General features: G+C 41.7%; 1 protein-coding gene across 1 annotated transcript; it reads right to left on the bottom strand.

Annotated features, from left to right (window-relative positions):
- Positions 1-8,204: 8,204 nt before the first annotated feature.
- LOC309699292 (tripartite motif-containing protein 16-like) lies at positions 8,205-10,917 on the bottom strand. Its single transcript, XM_082522256.1, has one exon. It carries the CDS (start codon positions 10,755-10,757, stop codon positions 9,063-9,065), a length of 1,695 nt encoding a protein of 564 aa, XP_082378382.1. The 5' UTR covers positions 10,758-10,917; the 3' UTR covers positions 8,205-9,062.
- Positions 10,918-20,341: the final 9,424 nt, after the last annotated feature.

The raw sequence follows: 20,341 nt of genomic DNA on the forward strand, positions 1-20,341 counted from the left end.
AAATTACAAAGTAAGACCTGAGGTGACCAACATTTTTAAATGTATTCTATATGTATTCTGTTTAATACAAACTGCGACTCCTATATTCACTGTTTTCTGAGGTTTCAGCGTTCAACGTTCAAAGACATGAAAATGTTACACAAGCTCCTCAATTAATCTCAGTTTTATCTATATAGCGCCAAATCACAACAACTGTTCACTCAAGGTGCTTTATACTATAAAGACCCTACAGTGATGCAAACATATGACTGATTTCCAGGCATTGCTGTAGTTTCATACAGAAGTCACATTAATTAGCAGGTGCCACTGTGCCACCCTCCTGGAAGGAGCTGAGGAGAGCCCCAGACTCGGGGTCACCCAGCAGCCACGGTGCAGAAGCTACAGGGACTATATTTCAATTCACTCTCCTCTCATTACTATATGCGAATCTGCCTGGGCTGGGAGCCACCACTGCTATTCTGCTCTGAGGCCTTCCCCAAACATTTGTCTTAATTCATGCTTATGCCATCTGCCTTTACGTATGTGAAATGCTTTCAAATCTAAATGAGAATTTGGGCCAGCTAAAGAATTACAATGCAGAAGTTGTCATTACAGGATTGGTGTGCTTGCAATGTTTTACATGTGTTGCACAGTATGGAATCTTGTTGTTTTTAAGGTTGCTGCAGTTACAGTGGTTATTCAACTGCAAAAGGGATCACTTTCTGTTGTTGGTTTTGCTGCCAGAGGTTTCTGTAGTTTCCATTGATTTTGTTAGTTGCAGGTATAGTGTCAATGGTTGCTTGCATCACTCCAGGTGTTTTGTTAGTTTCACAGGTTTGTTACCCTGCAGATTTTTGGGAGATTGTGGGAGTTGCCTTGTGTAGTTGTAGGCAATGCTGTAGACACAGTTTAGCAGTTTTGGCAATTTCAGTGACAATTTTAGACGTTGTTCACATTGGTGTTGTTAGTTACACTGGTTTCAGATATTGCTCTAGTTTAATTGCTAAGTCATTTTTTTTATAAGGGTTGCCGTAAATGCTGCAGTGAGAGAACTGCTGAATTCATTTAAGTCGCCTGTTTAAAGGCACGATTAATCAGAAATTGCCACCTAAAAACTGACCGACCAAAATGTTTAAATGTAAGACTCACAACTCTTACCTCATTTCACTGAAACACAGCACCTCCTCTTGGTGATGTCACCTCATTCCCTCACCGACAGCTATCAGCCTACAACACATATGTTGGGTTTAGATTAGTTTCACTTCTACAAAGAGGAACCTACACTGTCATTATTACTGAGAGGAGAAATGGCGCAGAAAGGAGTTCAGCTCGACCGAGAAACCTTCTCTTGTTCCATCTGAGCTACTTTGAGGATGTGACAGCAGCTGTGTCAGAGACCAGAGATAAACTACAGGACATTCTGAGAGAGGAATGGACAAACATCTCACTGACAGTCACTGAAGAGGATGTTTTACTGTCACCACCAGAGCCAAAGACCAGAGCTGGATTCTTAAAATATTCACGTGAAATCACACTGGATCCAAACACAGCAAACACACATCTGTTATTATCTGAGGGGAACAGAAAAGTAACAAGAACAGAACAACAACAGTCTTATTCTGATCATCCAGACAGATTCACTGCATGGCTTCAGGTCCTGAGTAGAGAGAGTCTGACTGGACGTTGTTACTGGGAGGTGGAGTGGAGAGGGAGAGGAGTTGGTGTAGCAGTTGCATACAAGAATATCAGCAGAGCAGGGGGGGGGGCGATGAATGCAAATTTGGATTCAACGACAAATCTTGGTCTTTACGTTACGATTCAAATGGTTTTCAGTTTTGGCACAATGAAGTCCGAACCAACCTCTCAGGTCCTCGGTCCTCCAGAGTAGGAGTGTACCTGGATCACAGAGCAGGTATTCTGTCTTTCTACAGCGTCTCTGAAACCATGACTCTCCTCCACAGAGTCCAGACCACATTCACTCAGCCGCTCTATGCTGGACTTCGGTTCTTTTATTATGACAGTGACACCGCAGAGTTCATTAAACTGAAATAGACAGAAATGATTGAAGGACACTTGGTTAAAACAGGTTTTTCGGTTTCCACTTTCTTTGGTCTCTTTCATTGTTGCTCAGACGTTATTGATGTGCTGTTGCTTAGCCTGTCAGTAACACTTTATAGGTGCGACTTTGACATTGCATTATTTGTTGTCTAGTTAATGATTGGCTTTGTTTTAATGAAGGAAAAGTGTTTCACTCTGCAGAAACAATACAGCCTCATATATCTTTGTAAATGTTGTATGTTGTTCTAATTAAGGTATTTAATGTAAAACATCCCATTTCTAGTTTGTTATATCTTCTACACAAGAGTTATTCTTTATGGGAAACTGTTTTTCATTTATGTGCACTGTCATGTTTCAATTTAGAGAAGTGATCAGTTTGGTTGGGTGTTTTTGTGTTATTCTCTGGTTGGTTCCTTTTTCTTTTGTTTAAGAAAACTAGCCATTGAAATATGCGCAACCCTGTGAAAAGAAGAAGTAATATGCACTCAAACAACTTTGTATGGAATAAAATGACACCTTATATAAAACTTCCTCAGTTAATCACTGTATTGTGTTCCAGTAAAATTTGACTGAGTTAAAAGTTTCATCTCTGAAAAATATTGTTAACTTGATCAGACTGATATAACAGTTCAATAGTTCAGGCCCTGAAGTGCCGGTGATGATCGTCCGGAGTGAGGCCCATTTAGTCCAGCACAACTCTGCAGACGTCTGCGAATCTGCCCCGTGAGGTTGGCGGCAGACTCAGGGCCGCCATCTCAGCCCCCCCGACAGCAGTGGAAGCTGCCGTGGTGCCCAATCTTGCACACTTCTGCCCCAGGACTAAAAATATGTCATATCCTGGATTAATCACATCACATCCTGCATTGGACAATTCCTGACTGAGTCTATCAAAGTCATAGTGGTAAACACGAATAACTTGGATGTGAAATAGATTCACAAAGACATTTGGAAGGAGGTAACCCAGACAGACATGAAACCATACATGAGTCATTTGATTTGTACAGATCTAGAAATGAATCTACCAGAAGTTCATGCAGAGTCTGGCTGGACAATCTTTTGGGCCAATCACTCAATGAATTTCCCATGTTGCCATGCGTGATTCACTTTAACAACTGTGATTCAAGACCAGGCCGTCATCAACAAGACAAGCTGGCAGTCAGTGGATGGCGTGCCTGCCCCTCATTTTTAACCCAATCCAAACATCAGTTGATGAGCATCTAGTCACTTTTAGGGGATGCTGCCCTTTTACACAGTATATGCCAAGAGTGCCATTTAAATGTAGCATAACGATCTGGGCAACATATCATGGCAGGACAAGTTATGCCTGAAACATTCAAGTATGTACTGGGAAACATGAAGACGGTGTTCCTCAAAAAGAACCAAGGGCAGCACATGGTTTTGGAGATAACTGCAACTATCATTGGGCCATTCTGGATTACAATAGGAACAAAGGTGGATTTGACAACCATGCTAAGGTATGCTTATTTTTGTACTCCTTGTCTATCATCAGATTGTTTGAAATGGACTATAAAGTGCTGCGCCAGCTGGCCCGGCCTCCACAGTCACCTGACCTAAACCCAATCCAGATGGTTTGGGATGAGATGGAGCGCAGAGTGAAAGCAAAGGGCCAACAAGTGCTCAGCATCTCTGGGAACACCTTCAAGACTGTTGGAAGAACATTTCAGGTGATTACACATTGAAGCTCATCGAGAGAATGCCAAGAGTGTACAAAGCAGTAATCAAAGCAAAGGGTGGCTATTTTGAAGAATCTAAAATAGGTTTTGAGTAATTTCAGATTTTATTGCTTACTGCATAATTCAATACGTGTTAATTCATAGTTTTGATCATGAAAACAAGAAAAAACATTAAATGAGAAGGTGTGTCCAAACTTTTGACTGGTAATGTACACTCACATCAACGAGACATATGGATTATGAACAACAAATAACAGTTCAATACATGGGTAGCACTTTATAATAATGTCACACTAGTAAGTATTAGTGAGGTACTGGCAGGTGCTTCATTCTTACTATGCCATTTATAAATACAGTTATGTTATGTTTATCCATCTGTTACTGGTACACCATGCACAGCTATCACTGCTATTACATCACTGCTAGTAAAACTGATAATCATAATCATATCCTTTCATTCATTTCCGCTTATCTTTTTTCAAGGTCGAGGGGGCACTGGAGCCTGTTCCAGCTGTCTTAAGACAAGAGGCAGGGTACACCTTGGACATGTCGCCAATCTGTCCCAGGGATAACCCACATACACAGACAACCATTCACACTCACATTCACACCTATCCCCACTAATTGCATGTCTTTGGACTGTGGGAGGAAGCCGTAGTACCCGGGGAGAACCACACAAACACGAGGAGAAGAGAACTCTAAACAGAAAGACCCCGGCCTGATAATGAAATTGATTTTGCTGCAGTTGCTATATGTAGTTTCAGATGCTAGTTTAATTGCAGAAGTTACCATGTTTTGTAGAAGATGCTGCTGTAGTTTGCAGGTTTTGTGGTTAAAACTGTTACTATACTTTGCTGATGATGTTGCTTCTAGTTTCAGTCATTGAATTAGTTGCAGACGTTGCCACTGCTTCAATGTGTTTGTTGGGTTGCAGTAGCTATGCTTACTTACAGTTTTTTTGTGCTTGTTTTACATTTGTTATCCAAGTTGGAATCTTTAGTCACATGTTTTTAAGGTTGCTGCAACTCAAATAAAGTTGCAAAAGTTGCCAAAGTGATCCTTGTTGTTGTGCTATTGTTGCTATTGTTGCTATTGGCATTGTTAGTTGCAGGTGTACTGTCAGTGGTCACTTTCTTCATTGTAGGTGTTGCATTAGTGTCACAGGTTAGTTTAGCTATAGTGTCTGATTAGTTGTGGGAGTTGCCTTGTGTAGCTGTAGGCATTGTTGTAAACATGAGGGGTTTTTTTTGTAATTTTTGCAATTTCAGTAACAAACTTAGTTGCAGATTGCAGTTGCAGTTTTTCTGATAAGTGTTTGTTACAGTGGTTGTAGATATTTCTGTAGTTTCATTCAGAAGTCATTTATTTATTTAAAGATGTTACTGTAAATGTTGCAGTGATGGGTTTGTTTACCTCATTTAAGTGTCGCTCCTATCAGAGAGCCCATTCTGATTCCATTTAATAACAATTTTACGGGTTTTCCTGAATTTACCACCTAAAAACTGAGCTCACCAACATTTTTTAATATACTGTTTATAAAAAAGGTATTTACTTCAAACTCAAACCTCATCCTGGAATACACCAGATACTGATAACTCCTCCCCTTCTATCTGACAGCACCTCCTCTTTGTCTGTTTCCTCATTCCCTCCCATTCAGTCTATATTTTGAAAATGGGCATAACCAACATCTGTTGACGTGTAAGAGCAGACAGCCTCCATTTCCCACGTAAACACCTATTGATTAGGTCACAGCTCAGAATAGTTTCACTTCTGCAAAAGACAAACCAGCAAGTCATTGTTACTAAGAAAAGAGAATGGATGAAGAAAACATTTCTTGCTCCATCTGTTTGGATCTACTGAAGGATCCGGTGACTACAGCCTGTGGACACAGCTACTGCATGAACTGTATTAAAACCCACTTTGATGAAGAGGACAGGAAGGGAATCCACAGCTGCCCTCAGTGCAGGAAGACTTTCACACCGAGGCCTGTCCTGGAGAAAAACACCATGTTAGCAGCTTTAGTGGAGCAGCTGAAGAAGAGTGGACTCCAAGCTGCTCCAGCTGATCACTGCTATGCTGGACCTGAAGATGTGGCCTGTGATGTCTGCACTGGGAGGAAGCTGAAAGCCATCAAGTCCTGTTTATCTTGTCCAGCCTCTTACTGTGAGAAACATCTCCAACCTCACTATGATGCAGCTCCGTTAAAGAAACACAAGCTGGTGGCCCCCTCCAAGAAGCTCCAGGAGAACATTTGCATGGTTTCAGATATACAAGAGAAAGTGACAGACATCTCATCAAGAGTTGCTGAAGAGGATGTTTTACTGTCACCAGCAGAGCCAAAGACCAGAGCTGGATTCTTAAAATATTCACATGAAATCACACTGGATCCAAACACAGCAAACACACATCTGTTATTATCTGAGGGGAACAGAAAAGCAACAACAGTGAAAGAACATCTCTGAAACCATGACTCTCCTCCACAGAGTCCAGACCACGTTCACTCAGCCGCTCTATGCTGGACTTCGGTTCTTTTATTATGACAATGACACTGCAGAGTTCATTGAACTGAAACAGACAGAAATGATTGAAGGACACTTGGTTAAAAACTTTTTTTTTTCTAGTTTCCACTTTTTGTCTACATTGTTGCTGCTTAGAGGTAATTGATGTGCTGTTTCTTAACCTGCCAGATCTGCAAATAAAGTCATTTTACATTTGAATCTTTTGGACAGATGTTAACAGGGTTTTGTTGATGCTGGTGTGGTACATGTAACTCATCACTCGTGTTTTTATATTGTGTGTTGTCAATATTAAAAAGGTTAAATACAGTGTCTGCTTCAAATCAATCCTCTTTCTGGAATACATCAGAGACTGGTAACCCCTCCCCTTTTTCTGCCTGTTACTGGTCTGTCTGTAATACCTCCATATGTCAACCTGTTTCCCCCCCTGGTTGTTTTCCTGTGAGTTATCAACACGTTCTCACTCCCAACTCGTCAAACGTGTGACGCATGGTCAGGCTCCCTCTGCTTCACTTATCGACGCGCAGGGTACCCCCTGGCGTCGGGAATTGACGTGCAGGGTCCTCTCATTGAATACTATAGAGCTCCCTAAACGTTGCTTATTGACGACAAGAGATTGCCGCGGAAGAGCCTGTTGTTCGTATATTTATACATTTCCAAAATCACATTGTAGTGACCTATACAAAACACAATAAATTATATAATGTAAACAACTACCTGAGAAACAGCAGATACAGCAGATACATTAATTATAGGCTGTTACTTTTGTATCGTTTATTGCATATGGAGGGAGTGATGTATGCTGGGTAATGGCACAGCTAGCTACTGGGTGACTTTATTCACCCGCTTCGGCTGTTATCAGTCCATACAGTGGGTGTTATTAGCACAAATCAGTCCCATAGATATGGGCCATCAAAAATAAAGTTTGTATTCCCATCTAATAATATTATTTTATTATTACATACCTGTAGCACAATCCGTTCAGTTAGCTTCACACAAAAATAGCTGGTAGAAATGTCCTCCAAAGATTATCTTTGTTCACCTCTGAGGGGGTATTTTGATGCTGATCCTCTTCATCTGTTCACTGCCTGCTGGAAACCTGCTTGCTGCTGCTGCTCTTCTCTCGGCTTCCCAGAGTAAATCTGAAAAGTCACCTGCCTGCCCTCCTGCCTGCCACAACACACCTCTGCTCTAAAAAAGAAAAGGTCAGACATGTTGTTCTTCTCTTTACTCCACCACACACCCAGAGAAACTCCCGTCTCTGTAGCTTTGCTTCAGCCTGTAATACAAGGAGGCAAAATCTCCTTTCACTCACCTCACATCGTACTCACCTTTAACCTCATCTAGAAATAACTCACCTTCTCCCTCTGTTACAGTGAGTCCTGCTCTGTGGAATTTCCTCCACGTCTCACCTCAGCCTTTCTGATCCGTGCGATAAATAAAGTTTTCCTTCAAATCAAACAAACATGTACCGAGTCAGCTTTTGGCTCCAACCTCTTTACACCGGCTGCTTGGCCTTGACAGCACAAGGTCCTGGACCACGTTTACATGTCTTCATAAGTTAACAGATGTGAAGTATTTTCACATACGGCCCTTAAAGCTTCTGTTAAAATGCTCCACAACACTTGGTTCAATCTGGCTTTATGCAGAGAAATGTGTGATGTTAAACTGAACCATCAGCTGATGCAAATGTTTATTATTAAACTCCTCGCCTTCATCTGTTGGAAGTTTAACAGGTACATGTCCTTCACTCAGAACATCCTCAAAAGCAGATGCAACAGATGCTGCTGCCTTGGTTTGAAGACACCTGCATGCATACTTAGAAAATCCATCTGTACATGTCAGTAAGTGTCTCACATCATCGTTACTAATGTGTCCGTCATCACTATAACTGCATGTGTACAATGTGGAAATTGATGTTATGTAACGATGATACAAAAACAATATCAGAACATAATTTGATTCAGCAAAACCTATTTATTAACAACTATTAGTATGAATAAAACATTCTGTCATCTTTTAATAGCAAAACACATTAAAGCAGACGTGTGTCCAAACCTCCTCCACTAACACATCCGTTTCTATGGTGCTGTCATCAGCTCGAGGCACAGCGGCACCCTTACTAACTCCATCAGGCACATTTAAGTCACTACAATCTTTTCATAATCCCCCATCGTTCAAGAGTCAGGTATCTCTGAAGATTTCCAGAGTACTTTTTCACACACATCCAAGTCATGTAGTTGCAGTACCTCGACCGCAGCATTGTCCAACTCATTCTGAGTCGCTTGTCTGATGGATCCTGTGTTCTGCTGTTTTAACCAGTCCAGCTGGTGCTGGAGGACCGAACACTGGTGATGGACTGCACTGTGCTGAGACAGATTTTGTGTTATAGGCTTCATGTTATGGACGCACAGTGTGAGCACTCAGGTCGCATCAGAGCATCGGGCCGTATAGTGTGAGACCCCCATCGTGACCTACAAACTTCTAACCCCTGTGATTCACTCATACAGTTTGAGCTGAATAACACGACTGAAAATTTTTTAAAAATAAAAATTAATAAATCACATAGTGTATGCCCAGCTTAACCAGACTGATGACAGATTTCAAACATGCTGAATATGAAGAGTAGTATCATTTAAACTCACATGATTATCAGCCATAAGAACAAATTCAGATTTATATTGATGTAAGGTATATAAATGTAAGTACAGTTTGAATCAGTGCAACATTATTTTCACACATCAATGGACCACTGAACTTCTCAGCTTCTAAAATGTAAAGCCTCATTTAGAAACTACACAAGTACATATAATGGTCAGGGATCAACATGAACCTGTCTTCTCTGTTTGACTTTAATCAACTCTGCAGTGACTCCAGGTCCAAGACCAAGTCCAGCATAGAGCGGCTGAGTGAATGTGGTCTGGACTCTGTGGAGGAGAGTCATGGTTTCAGAGACGCTGTAGAAAGACAGAATACCTGCTCTGTGATCCAGGTACACTCCTACTCTGGAGGGCCGAGGACCTGAGAGGTGAGTTTGGACTTTGTTGTGCAGAAATATATATCTGCTTGTGTCAAAATCTAATGCCCAAGATTTGTCATTGTTTCCAAATCCACATTCATTGCCCCCTGCTCTGCTGATATTCTTGTATGCGACTGCTACACGAACTCCTCCCCCTCTCCACTCCACCTCCCAGTAACAATGTCCAGTCGGACTCTCTCTACTCAGGACCTGAAACCATCCAGTGAATCTGTCTGGATGATCAGAATAAGACTGTTGTTGTTTCATTCGTGTTACTTTTCTGTTCCCCTCAGATAATAACAGATGTGTGTTTGCTGTGTTTGGATCCAGTGTGATTTCATGTGAATATTTTAAGAATCCAGCTCTGGTCTTTGGCTCTGCTGGTGACAGTAAAACATCCTCTTCAGTGACTGTCAGTGAGATGTTTGTCCATTCCTCTCTCAGAATGTCCTGTAGTTTATCTCTGGTCTCTGACACAGCTGCTGTCACATCCTCAAAGTAGCTCAGAGGACGAATATTGATGCTGGATGAGTGTGTAGACTCACTGAGTGCTGACAGTGAGGGGTAGTTGTGTAGAAACTGGTTGTGATCCTCTGTGTGTGAGAGCTGCTCCAGCTCGCCGTCTTTCCTCTTCAGCTCAGCGATCTCCTGCTCCAGCTTCTCCTGAAGCTCTTTGACTCGACTCACTTCAGTTTCCTGCTGGGATCTGACCTTCTTCTTCATATTGGATCTTCTTTTCTGGATGAGACGGATCAGCTCAGTGAACATCTTCTCACTGTCCTCCACTGCTTTATCAGCAGAGCCATTGATGGCCTCCACCTCCTGTTGAAGCAGCTTCACATCTTTCTCTCGCTCCTGGATTCTCTGCTGGATGTTTAGTCGTCTCACCTCGAGCTCCTTCTGCTTCTCAGTCCTTTCTGCTGCAGCTGGGACTGTTTCATGGCCTTTATGTTCATCCATCGTGCAGAGATAACAGATACTCTGCTGATCAGTACGACAGAAAATCTTCATCACCTCATCATGACGAGAGCAGATGTTCTCCTGGAGCTTCTTGGAGGGGGCCACCAGCTTGTGTTTCTTTAATGGAGCTGCATCATAGTGAGGTTGGAGGTGTTTCTCACAGTAAGAGGCCAGACAGACTAAACAGGACTTGATAGCTTTCAGCTTTCTCCCAGTGCAGACATCACAGGCCACATCTTCAGGTCCAGCATAGCAGTGATCAGCTGGAGCAGCTTGGAGTCCAGTCTTCTTCAGCTGCTCCACTAAAGCTGCAAACATGACGTTTTTCTCCAGGACAGGCCTCGGTATGAAAGTCTTCCTGCACTGAGGGCAGCTGTGGATTCCCTTCCTGTCCTCTTCATCCCAGAAACTTTTAATACAGTTCCTGCAGTAGCTGTGTCCACAGGCTGTAGTCACCGGATCCTTCAGTAGATCCAAACAGATGGAACAAGAGAAGGTTTCTCGGTCCAGCTGAACTCCTTTCTGCGCCATTTCTCCTCTCAGTGTCAGTGACTGTGTGAGTTTCACTTCCTTATAACTGAAAGTAGTCTGAGCTCTGATCTCAACAACATGTTTCTGCAGTGAATGGAGCCTGTCAGCTCTTACACGTCACCACATGTTGGTTACACCCATCTTCAAAGTGCAGATCTGAGGGGAGGGAACGAGGAAACACGTGGACAGAGAGGAGGTGCTGTGTTTAAGAGCAGGAAGAAGAGGGAGGTTATCAGGCTGTGCTTCACTCCAGGAAGAGGAGCAGTTAGAGAGTGAAACTGTGTGTTTAACCCTTTTTATTTACTGCTTCTTCTATATAAATAATTTTTAAAAATCCAGCTTTAATGAACACTGGACAGAAATGTCTCAGGTAACAATAACCGTCAGAACAGCAGAGGCTGCTGACCTAATCAAAGCATATGTATAGAGCAGGGTTAGGTTAGCAAACATATGCTGGTTGCTTTTATTTATTTATTTATTGCTTTTATAGGCAGTAATCGATGTTGCTGTAACAGGATGAGAACTAGATAAATGCCACTGCATTGCTTTGAACAGTCAGCAGAGTCTGCACATATAATTACAGATATTCCTGCAAAAAGTTAATTACTCAAAAGAATCTTGCATTTTAGTTTTGCATTTATAACAGCTGCTGCAACAGAAATAACCATGTTCTTTACATTAAAATAGCAACAAACCTTTCTGGAACAACTTTCAAGGTTCATGGCGAAGACAAAGATCTAATGACATGAAGACTCCAGTGAAACTTAAAGTATTAGGAACCAGTTTTAATGCGTGACCAACACATTTCCCCCTGTGGCCTTCACCAGGGTCATTGCAAAATACCCTTGTGATTGTGAAAAGACTACTGGTCAAGTCAAAAAGGAGTGTATGGTAAAATGACCAATGACCATGTGACAAGATCAAGCAAGCATTTTTCTGATGTGTTCACCGCTCAATGGTTTGTTGTCATATTGAACAAAATATTAGGTTCTCTTTGTATATTACACTCAGGCATCAGGAAAGAGTGGTAACTAGTTTATAGTTTTTAGCTAATGACATGTCAATCACAAGACATTGCTCAGAAAACGTGCAGATTCTCAGCTAGATCCACCTTCCACTCTTTACTTACAGTTTCACAACAGCAAACAAACACACAAATAAGTTGAAGTAATTGTTTCCTGTATGACTTCACTGGTCTCGCATCAGTAAGGACTTTTGCTCCTTGTTGCTTGAGTTCATTGAGGTGGTGAGCATACATTTATCCCCAGACATGTCCATGTACACAAACATTAAACAACTTCTTTCTGACCTTTTTCACACTTTTGCACCACTTCAGAGGAATCCCCTTAACCTCAAATCACTGTTTTCTTAAGGTATGACTTACCTTCACAGCTGTGTGGATTACGCATCATGTCACAGAAGGTCCACAAGCATAGATGCACGTGTGTGTTCATGTCTGTAAGCTATTATTGTTTCATCTCACTGAAAGCACAAATGCCATCCTCTCTCTCTCTATTTTTATATGAGGATGGGGTGGACAAAATAACAGGAACACCTCACAACAGTGATGGCGCTGAGTTGCAAAGCTGCCTGAGCTGCATTAGAGACTGCGCTGGTGTTATTCACCTATAACGTGCTACAGTTCGTGCTTCCCTGTGTGTGTCGCTTACAAGAAGGTCAACAAACACACCGCAGTGCTGCAGGCAGAACATACATAATCAATCAGCCCTCAGTGCAAGCTACAAAAATAAAATATGGGTTACACACACACACACACACACACACACACACACACACACACACACACACACACACACACACACACACAGCAGCCTGCTCTGATATCTATAGCTTCCTATTAAAAGAGAATGTGTGTGTGTGTGTGTGTGTGTGTGTGTGTGTGTGTGTGTGTGTGTGTGTGTGTGTGTGTATGAGGGATTAAAACACCTAATAAAGTCAGGGAAAAGCTCTCAGACTCGCAGACAGTAAAACTCAACATCAAAACATCCGGCTGGGACTCATTAAACTGTGAGGGTTTGTAGGAGATGCAGCGCGCGCACACACACACACACACACACACACACACACACAGTCGTGTTTTCATATCCTTCCCTAGATGTTTATCCTAACACTAGCCCAGTGCTTCCCAAAAACGGTGCCGTGGCACACAGGTGTGCCGTAGAAGATTATCTGGTTCCACCTGATTAGTACTCCAAGTGACCGCAGTGAGTAACAGGCAGAACAATTACATTCTCTTCCACTAGAGGGCGGTACAACCACCTGTTCTAATTAAGTTGGTTGTCAAACAGAAGAAGATATTACATAATAGTCATGCTGTCAGAACACAGCACGTAATAGCAATAGATAAATATTTGAAGAGAAAAAGCAGTCAGTCTGGGTCCTGGAGAAAATTCCAGCCCACATGAAGGCCGTCATGAGTGATGGTCAGAAGAAAGCAAAAAAGGTATACTGGGGACAAACTGAGCCTATTTTACTAAGATAAATGATCAAAATGCTTTTTGAGACATTTTTGTTTGGTGATGTGCTGTTTGATTTTTCTAATGTGAAATATGTGCCGTGGCTCCAAAAGGTTGGGAAACACTGGTCTAACCTATTTTCTGTGCCCATAAGGGCTGTTGGTCCCCACAAGTATGGTAAACTTCCAATTCTTGGTCCCCACACAGGTATGTAAACATGGTACACACACACACACTTTTTCCTAGGGGTACATGTGTGTGCATTTAGCCGTATTACTATTTTAGTGGGGACGTTTCTATGTTGTCACCCTTTGGGGACAGAAAAACAGGCCCCTGTAATATAAATCATTAAATCATAGGATGGAGTCTGAGTTTAACTCTGTCTTTTAGTAGATCTCCAACTTTAATTTGTCATGTAAATATCACAGAATTCAGTCTTAAGGCGATTAATTAGTTACTTTAATTATCTGGATACAAATTATAGCACTATGCTGGGCTGGTGTTCTGACTCCAGAGTGGATAAGCAGAAGATGGATAGATGACTTCTTCAGTCTCAGCTGAAGCCTCCACAGCTTTTCATTTGCTTTCTTTTATTTACCTTTTCCTTACTTTGCATCCTATTCTGTTTTATAACCTCTTTGTCCTTATTTACTTTATTTTTCTTCTTTCCTCTTTTGTTTCTTTTTATCCTTCACATTAATGTACTTTTGTTTCTTCATCTTATTCCACTTTCCTTTGTCTTCGGTGTTTCCATCATTCCTGCTTCCACCTTCATTTACTTAGCTTGTCTTCATGTGTTTTTCTCTTTGCTTTATTTCCTTCCTCACTTGTCCTTCCCTATATTTCATTTGTTTCTCCTCTTTGAATTGTTTTTCTTTCCTTCATCTTTCTTTTGTATCCTAATCAATGTTTTCCTTCCTTCCATTTCTGCCTCTTCTGTTTCCTCTTCCCCTCTGCCACTTTCTTCCCTTCATTTCCTTCGTCTTTTCTTCTTTCCCATCTTTGGTCTTTCTGGTTCATTTTTTTCACTCTTCAGCTGGTTTTGCTCTCTTTGTTTGGGATTTTGCAGTCGTCTGCCTGTTGTTGTGTCAGCTGGCGGTACGTTATCAGGCTACTACAAACACACATCAAACTCTACACACACTTTCACGCTGCACCTTTCATTTCCAGCAGGTTGTAAAAATAGAAAGCCCATAAAATCTGACTCTTTCATGTCGGAGCATTAGGCAGGAAGAAAACCATCCACATGTGCAGAGCACTGATGAGCAGCAGCACGGACCTGCTGCACAGCTTAGATTTAATTCATTAGTTTTATCAATGAAGCTCAGAGAAAAGGAAAAAAAACACCTACATGCTTCAGTTTTCCTCGTACGGGGTGTTGCAGCCAGTTCTGGTTGCATAATATTATCTGCTCTCCTACAAACTCCCACATACTGAAGCAGAAAGCTCGGTGCGAGGCTCAGACAGGAGATGTGTGGGAAGACAGAGATTCAAAGTCAGAGTTCGTCTCATCCTGGTTGAGAATAAATAAGCTTCCTTTAAACGGATTCTGAGTGTAGTAGAGTCTACTCCAAGACGCTGCTAAAATAAACTCGACTCATTAAAGTCTGGGTTTCCGCTGCTTTAATGAAGCGCAGTTTCTACATTCCTCCACGGAGATCAGATTCAGTCTCGTACCAGTGAAGTTGGTCCGAAAAACCTCAAGCTGACGTTAGAGCTCGCTACATTTCCAAGTTCAACGTGGCTTTACGTTCACTTCCATCTGTCAGTCTCTTCTCCTTCCTTTCTCATATTTTTCCTTTTACTCTCTTCTTTCATCTTTTCCTTCCTCCTTTTTCCCTCCTCTTCCATTTTTCCTTCCTTTTCCCTCTCCCATTTTTTCCCTTCCTACCTTCCTCCATCCCTCCTCTCCCATCTTTTCCTTCCTCCTTTCCTTCTCTCCCTCCTCTCCTTGTCCCCCTTCTAGCCAGTTTCTTTTCCTCTTGTTGAATATGAGCGTTTGCAGTAAACAAACATTAAAATGACCAGGGAAGGAAGGAAGAGAACGATGTGTGCTTGTCAGCATTCAGCTCACCTGTAAATTTCAAGTGACGACTTCATTGAGGTCGTATGAGCCATTCTTTTACTTTGGTAAACCAGAGTTTACCTCAAAGTAGCTCTGTGTACACGGCATTTGGCCGTCTTTGTGAGGACATTCATCAACATCAGTGGGTTTCCCCGTGTATTTAGGAAGTACTACTAAGTGCTTAACTAAAACTCTGACCACAGCCTCATTTAAAGTGGTTTTTGTTTTTTGTTTTTTAAATTATTTGGTTTCAGTGGCAGACACCTTCAGCTCACTCATGTTTGGACATTTGGTGCTCTCCTCTTTATGCTGCAGGTGAAACGTTTAGAGGACATCTGTAAATTGCAGACACATAACCTGCAGTGTTAATACAACACAGGTGTGCATCAAGAGTGAAATCCAACTACCATAAAACTGAGTTACAAATTCTTCTGGGTCACTTTGGTTTGAGTTTTTCATAATAAAAGTCAAAGGAGCTGTAAGAAAAGCAGCAGAAAACTCCCATCACATTTCAAAAGCAATGTTTAAAACACAAAAGACAAGCAGTCAGCACTTTATAAAACTCATCTTTATTGATTCAGAGTCATCCCTCCATCCACGACAATATTTTCTCTGCTGTGCTCTTATAAAAAGCTGAATATGTACATCCTCTTGTATTTACATTATTTTACATGATTACATCGTCAGAGAGCCTCACACCTGCAAAAAGGTCAACTCTCCTGCCTGAAACGTATCACCTGTTGTCAGGGGAAATGAACAATAGAGCAACTTGCTTGTGGGTTGTTGCCTGGCAACAGCAGCTTATCGGATTAATATCGGTAAAGAGGAATTGTTTTTAATTATTTATCTTATTTTTCTAAATATTTCACAAGCTTAGAAAAACATGCGGAGTGACCCCCTGTGCTGCGGCAGTGGGTTGGGAAAAACACAAATTAAAAAAGTAATGGAACATATAATGTAGTGCAATGCAAGTTTCTAATGTGAAGTCGTGACGAAAGTACAAACTAATAACAATAAAGTCGATGCACGTCAAAGAGTTTTTGTGCACTTTACATAAACACACAGTCTGAGGAAAGTTTAACAACAAAAACTGTAGCTAACACTAGGCTGCTAAACATCTCCTCATCAATCAGCTTAGTCCTGCACAAGAAGGTGAGAGGGAAAAATGATACAAAATACAGGGTGGAAAAATGTCCTAAAAAATATACACAAACCACTGATCAGACTTAATGCTGATTATCTGATAAATCATAGAAAGACATCAAAAGGTGGCTGGAAAACATAATGTGGAGAGCAGACTCAGAGCATAAATGTGGCTCTTTAAAACCTGCTTTGTTCTCTAATGAGAAACAAAACAGGTTTTATTTTATGTCTGTAATATGACTTAAAGTAAAAGCACATAATTACTTAGGTATAAAAATATTTTATCCATGGAGGCAGAAAATGTTCACCGAGGTCATGTGAAGTGTTCAAGGGTCGTTTTCACTTTTCTCTTCTTTATTTTAAAAACTGTGTTAATGCTAATGTTAGCAGCTATGTGTAAAGGCAGGAGAGGCCCCAGTCATTCAGGTCTTAGAGAGTGGTGTGCGATTCCGTGGCAACTACTGGTCGCTATGGAAAAATGTGTATTCCCAGACTCGTTGGAGAGTAGTTTCTAGCAACTGCCTGTAGTTTGCAAGGAAGGCGTCGCCTTGTCTGCAAACATCACCAACTATGCAGCTGTTAAACTGAGAAGCACAACACAAACTGGAAACAGAGATAGTTCACCTTCGAAATAAAAGTTGAACCTTTTGAAATGTACGTAGTAAGAAGCAAATTTTCTGTTTTGTGTTGGGGAGCAGTTGGCTAGTGTTTGCAGACAAGTTGGCAACTTCCAAGCGAACTACGGGTGACCACAACAATTTGCTAGCAACACAGTCACAAGGTGGTGCAGCTCAGCCTTCGTGATCAATTTCACAACAGGTAAGTGGTTCATAACCTCTGCACAGCTGAATGAATGACAGGTGTGCAGAAGGAAGAAAAATGATACATATAATAAAATAGTACCTAGCAGCAGTCAGCAATCACTTAGCAACCAGTCAGGGGAATATGCAATTTCCCCTAGCAACCAGAGGTTTCCATAGTATCAACAACTGCTCTCTAAGCCTGCGTGACCGAAGCCTAAGCTTTTAAAACATTCAAGACTCTCTCATTAATACTGAGCAGAAAAAAGGCCTCTCTCACACACAGAATGAGTTTAACAGCAACAATAACTCCGTACTTACAAAAGCTCGTGTGTGCAGCCCCCACCCCCTCCAGCCCTGACGAAGAGTAAATAACCACAACCCTGAAACTGAAGGCGCTAAATGGAAGTCAGCCACCTTTTGAACTGTTAACTCCTGTGCTTTCCCCACTTTAATACTTCAGTGTCTCAACAGAAACAGGCTAATGCCAGAGCTGAGCAGCAGCCACCCCTTTGAAAATGTTTAGGTTTTTGGCAGAAAGTTGTTGCACTACAAGTAAAACTGCGGCATAAATCATTTGGACATGTGCGTCTGCGAGTGATTTAGCGTGCAGTAAACCAGAGTAATCGCCTTTCTCTCTTTAAAAATAATGTTTCTGTAGAGCTTGACAAAGTTTCCAGTGTTACAACCACTGCAGATGTGAGGCTCTGCCTGTGGCCAACATGTTTCGAGGGTTTAGTCTTCCCTCTTTTTAATGATGGGAAAAGAAGCTTTAATTCCCGAATTTCACCGTTTCCAACGAATCCCAAGCACCAAGCATGTAACTCTGCCGCAGGATCAAAACACGCTGTTTAGAGGCAACAGAGATGAAGAATTTGGCTCAGCTGCTGAGAATAAATGTGAAACAATGTGATGGTTTAAAAAAAAAATACTGACTAAATGTGAGGTTTGGTTTATATGCTGTGACATCACTCATCGCCGTTGCCTCTAAAAGTTGCCCGTGTCTCTCCAGCTGCCAAGATTTGGTACATTTGCATTGGTTAAACAGCATCTTTGACCGGAAGGTTTACAAAAACACGCCAACAGAAACAGACACTTTCTCTACACCTTTAACACAAAAGTGAGTATTCAAACAGAGATGCCTCGGGTGGTGTATGTCTGTGTCTGTGTGTGTGTACACAAATAGCTTCCCAGCGACACACCCCGACTGACACGACTGCTCCGCCTGTGTTTAGTCCGTTTAGCCACTCTGAGCTTCTCACTGTCCTATTAGGTCACGCTGGCCTACATATTAAAATCTTATTCAGGTCAAATCTGAAGCTGAGTGCAGCTCGCACGCAGGAGCGTCCCATTATTTCATGATAATGTCTTTTACTGACGATTCTCAAGGTCACCTTGATTAAACACTCGATAGCTTCAAATTTAAACCCAAACATATTTGAGCTCTGATTCTTTGAAATCGGAGCTTGAAATGTGGTAAACATATGTTTGACTTCCAGACGATTAAGCCCACAGACTGACAGTTTCCTCTCGTCGCACCCCGATGTTCACATTTCCAGGCTGAAGTGAAATTTGTCCATGAACTCGAGCACCTGTTGTGGACTCGAAAGTCCTTCTAGAAGCAAGTCTAGCAACTCAGCAGCCATTCTGGATCAAATCCAGGGAGTTACTCATTCCTCTGTATGAAAACATGTGAATGAGCGCCCGGTTGCTAACTTGATCTACAGGTAACTCACTTCCTCCTGATGACAGCCTCCTACACAAGTACCTGCCCAGGACAAAAGATTCACTCATTCATCTTTCGCTCAACCAGCCACACCTGCATCTACCTGCAGCTCTTCCATGTGCTTTGCTCACCAGTCTGAAGGCGCTCGTAGGAGCGTTTCACTCTTTAGTCTGAACTGGTTTCACATGTTTATGTCAGACACAAAAGCACTCCACATCACTCTCCTCACATCCTGTAGAGCAGGGATGTCACATTATAGTGTTTCTGTTAGTTTTTAACAGATTAAAGATAAACATCGCCTTCCTGTATTCCCCTGATGGAGGTGCAGACACCAAGTTGGCTCCTGAAGCAAAACCCTTCATTTCTCGTCCCAGTTCAATTATCGGTCCAAATCATACCACTCTGACTCCAAAGAAGGAAACATTGAGATCTGATAATGGTGTGCAACAGCATTATCAGATCTCAATAATAATGCTGCCCATAATGATGGGCAGACACCACCCTCACTGATGCACATCCAGTCATTTTGTTGTTTAAGGGGGATTGAAACAGTTTCAGGTCAGACAAGAGCTTCACAGGTTACTTCTAGCAGACGTGTTTCAGGGTATGAAGATATAAATCCTTGTTCTTGCTCGATGAACTTGGGCTCATGGATTATGCAATATTTAGATCATCTTTACAGAAGATTTCATGGCAGTTTCTTAATCTTAATTTTGTTAAAGTCTATATGGTTTGTTTATTTTTAGGTTGGTGCTAAATCATTTATCTGATAGGCTTTATTGTGAAGTACTACAAAATAAAAGTCATATTTGTACCGAATTTGACTTGCAAAAATAAAAGTCACTGAAGAGGATGTTTTACTGTCACCACCAGAGCCAAAGACCAGAGCTGGATTCTTAAAATATTCAAGTGAAATCACACTGGATCCAAACACAGCAAACACACATCTGTTATTATCTGAGGGGAACAGAAAAGCTATGTATACCAAAGAAGAACAATCCTATTCTGATCATCCAGACAGATTTACTGGATGGCTTCAGATCCTGAGTAAAGAGAGTCTGACTAGACGTTATTACTGGGAGGTGGAGTGGAGAGGAAAAGGAGTTGAAGTAGCAGTCACATACAAGAATATCCGAAGAGTAGGAAAATCAGACGTGTTTTTTTGGATTCAATCAAAAATCGTGGTCACTGAAGTGTTATATCAACAAATATGAATTTTGGCACAACAAAATCCAAACTGTCCTCTCAGGTCCTCGGTCCTCCAGAGTAGGAGTGTACCTGGATCACAGAGCAGGTATTCTGTCTTTCTACAGCGTCTCTGAAACCATGACTCTCCTCCACAGAGTCCAGACCACATTCACTCAGCCGCTCTA

The sequence above is a fragment of the Aulonocara stuartgranti genome, assembly GCF_965226115.1.
Source record: "Aulonocara stuartgranti genome assembly, chromosome: 3".
NCBI classification, from domain to species: domain Eukaryota; kingdom Metazoa; phylum Chordata; class Actinopteri; order Cichliformes; family Cichlidae; genus Aulonocara; species Aulonocara stuartgranti.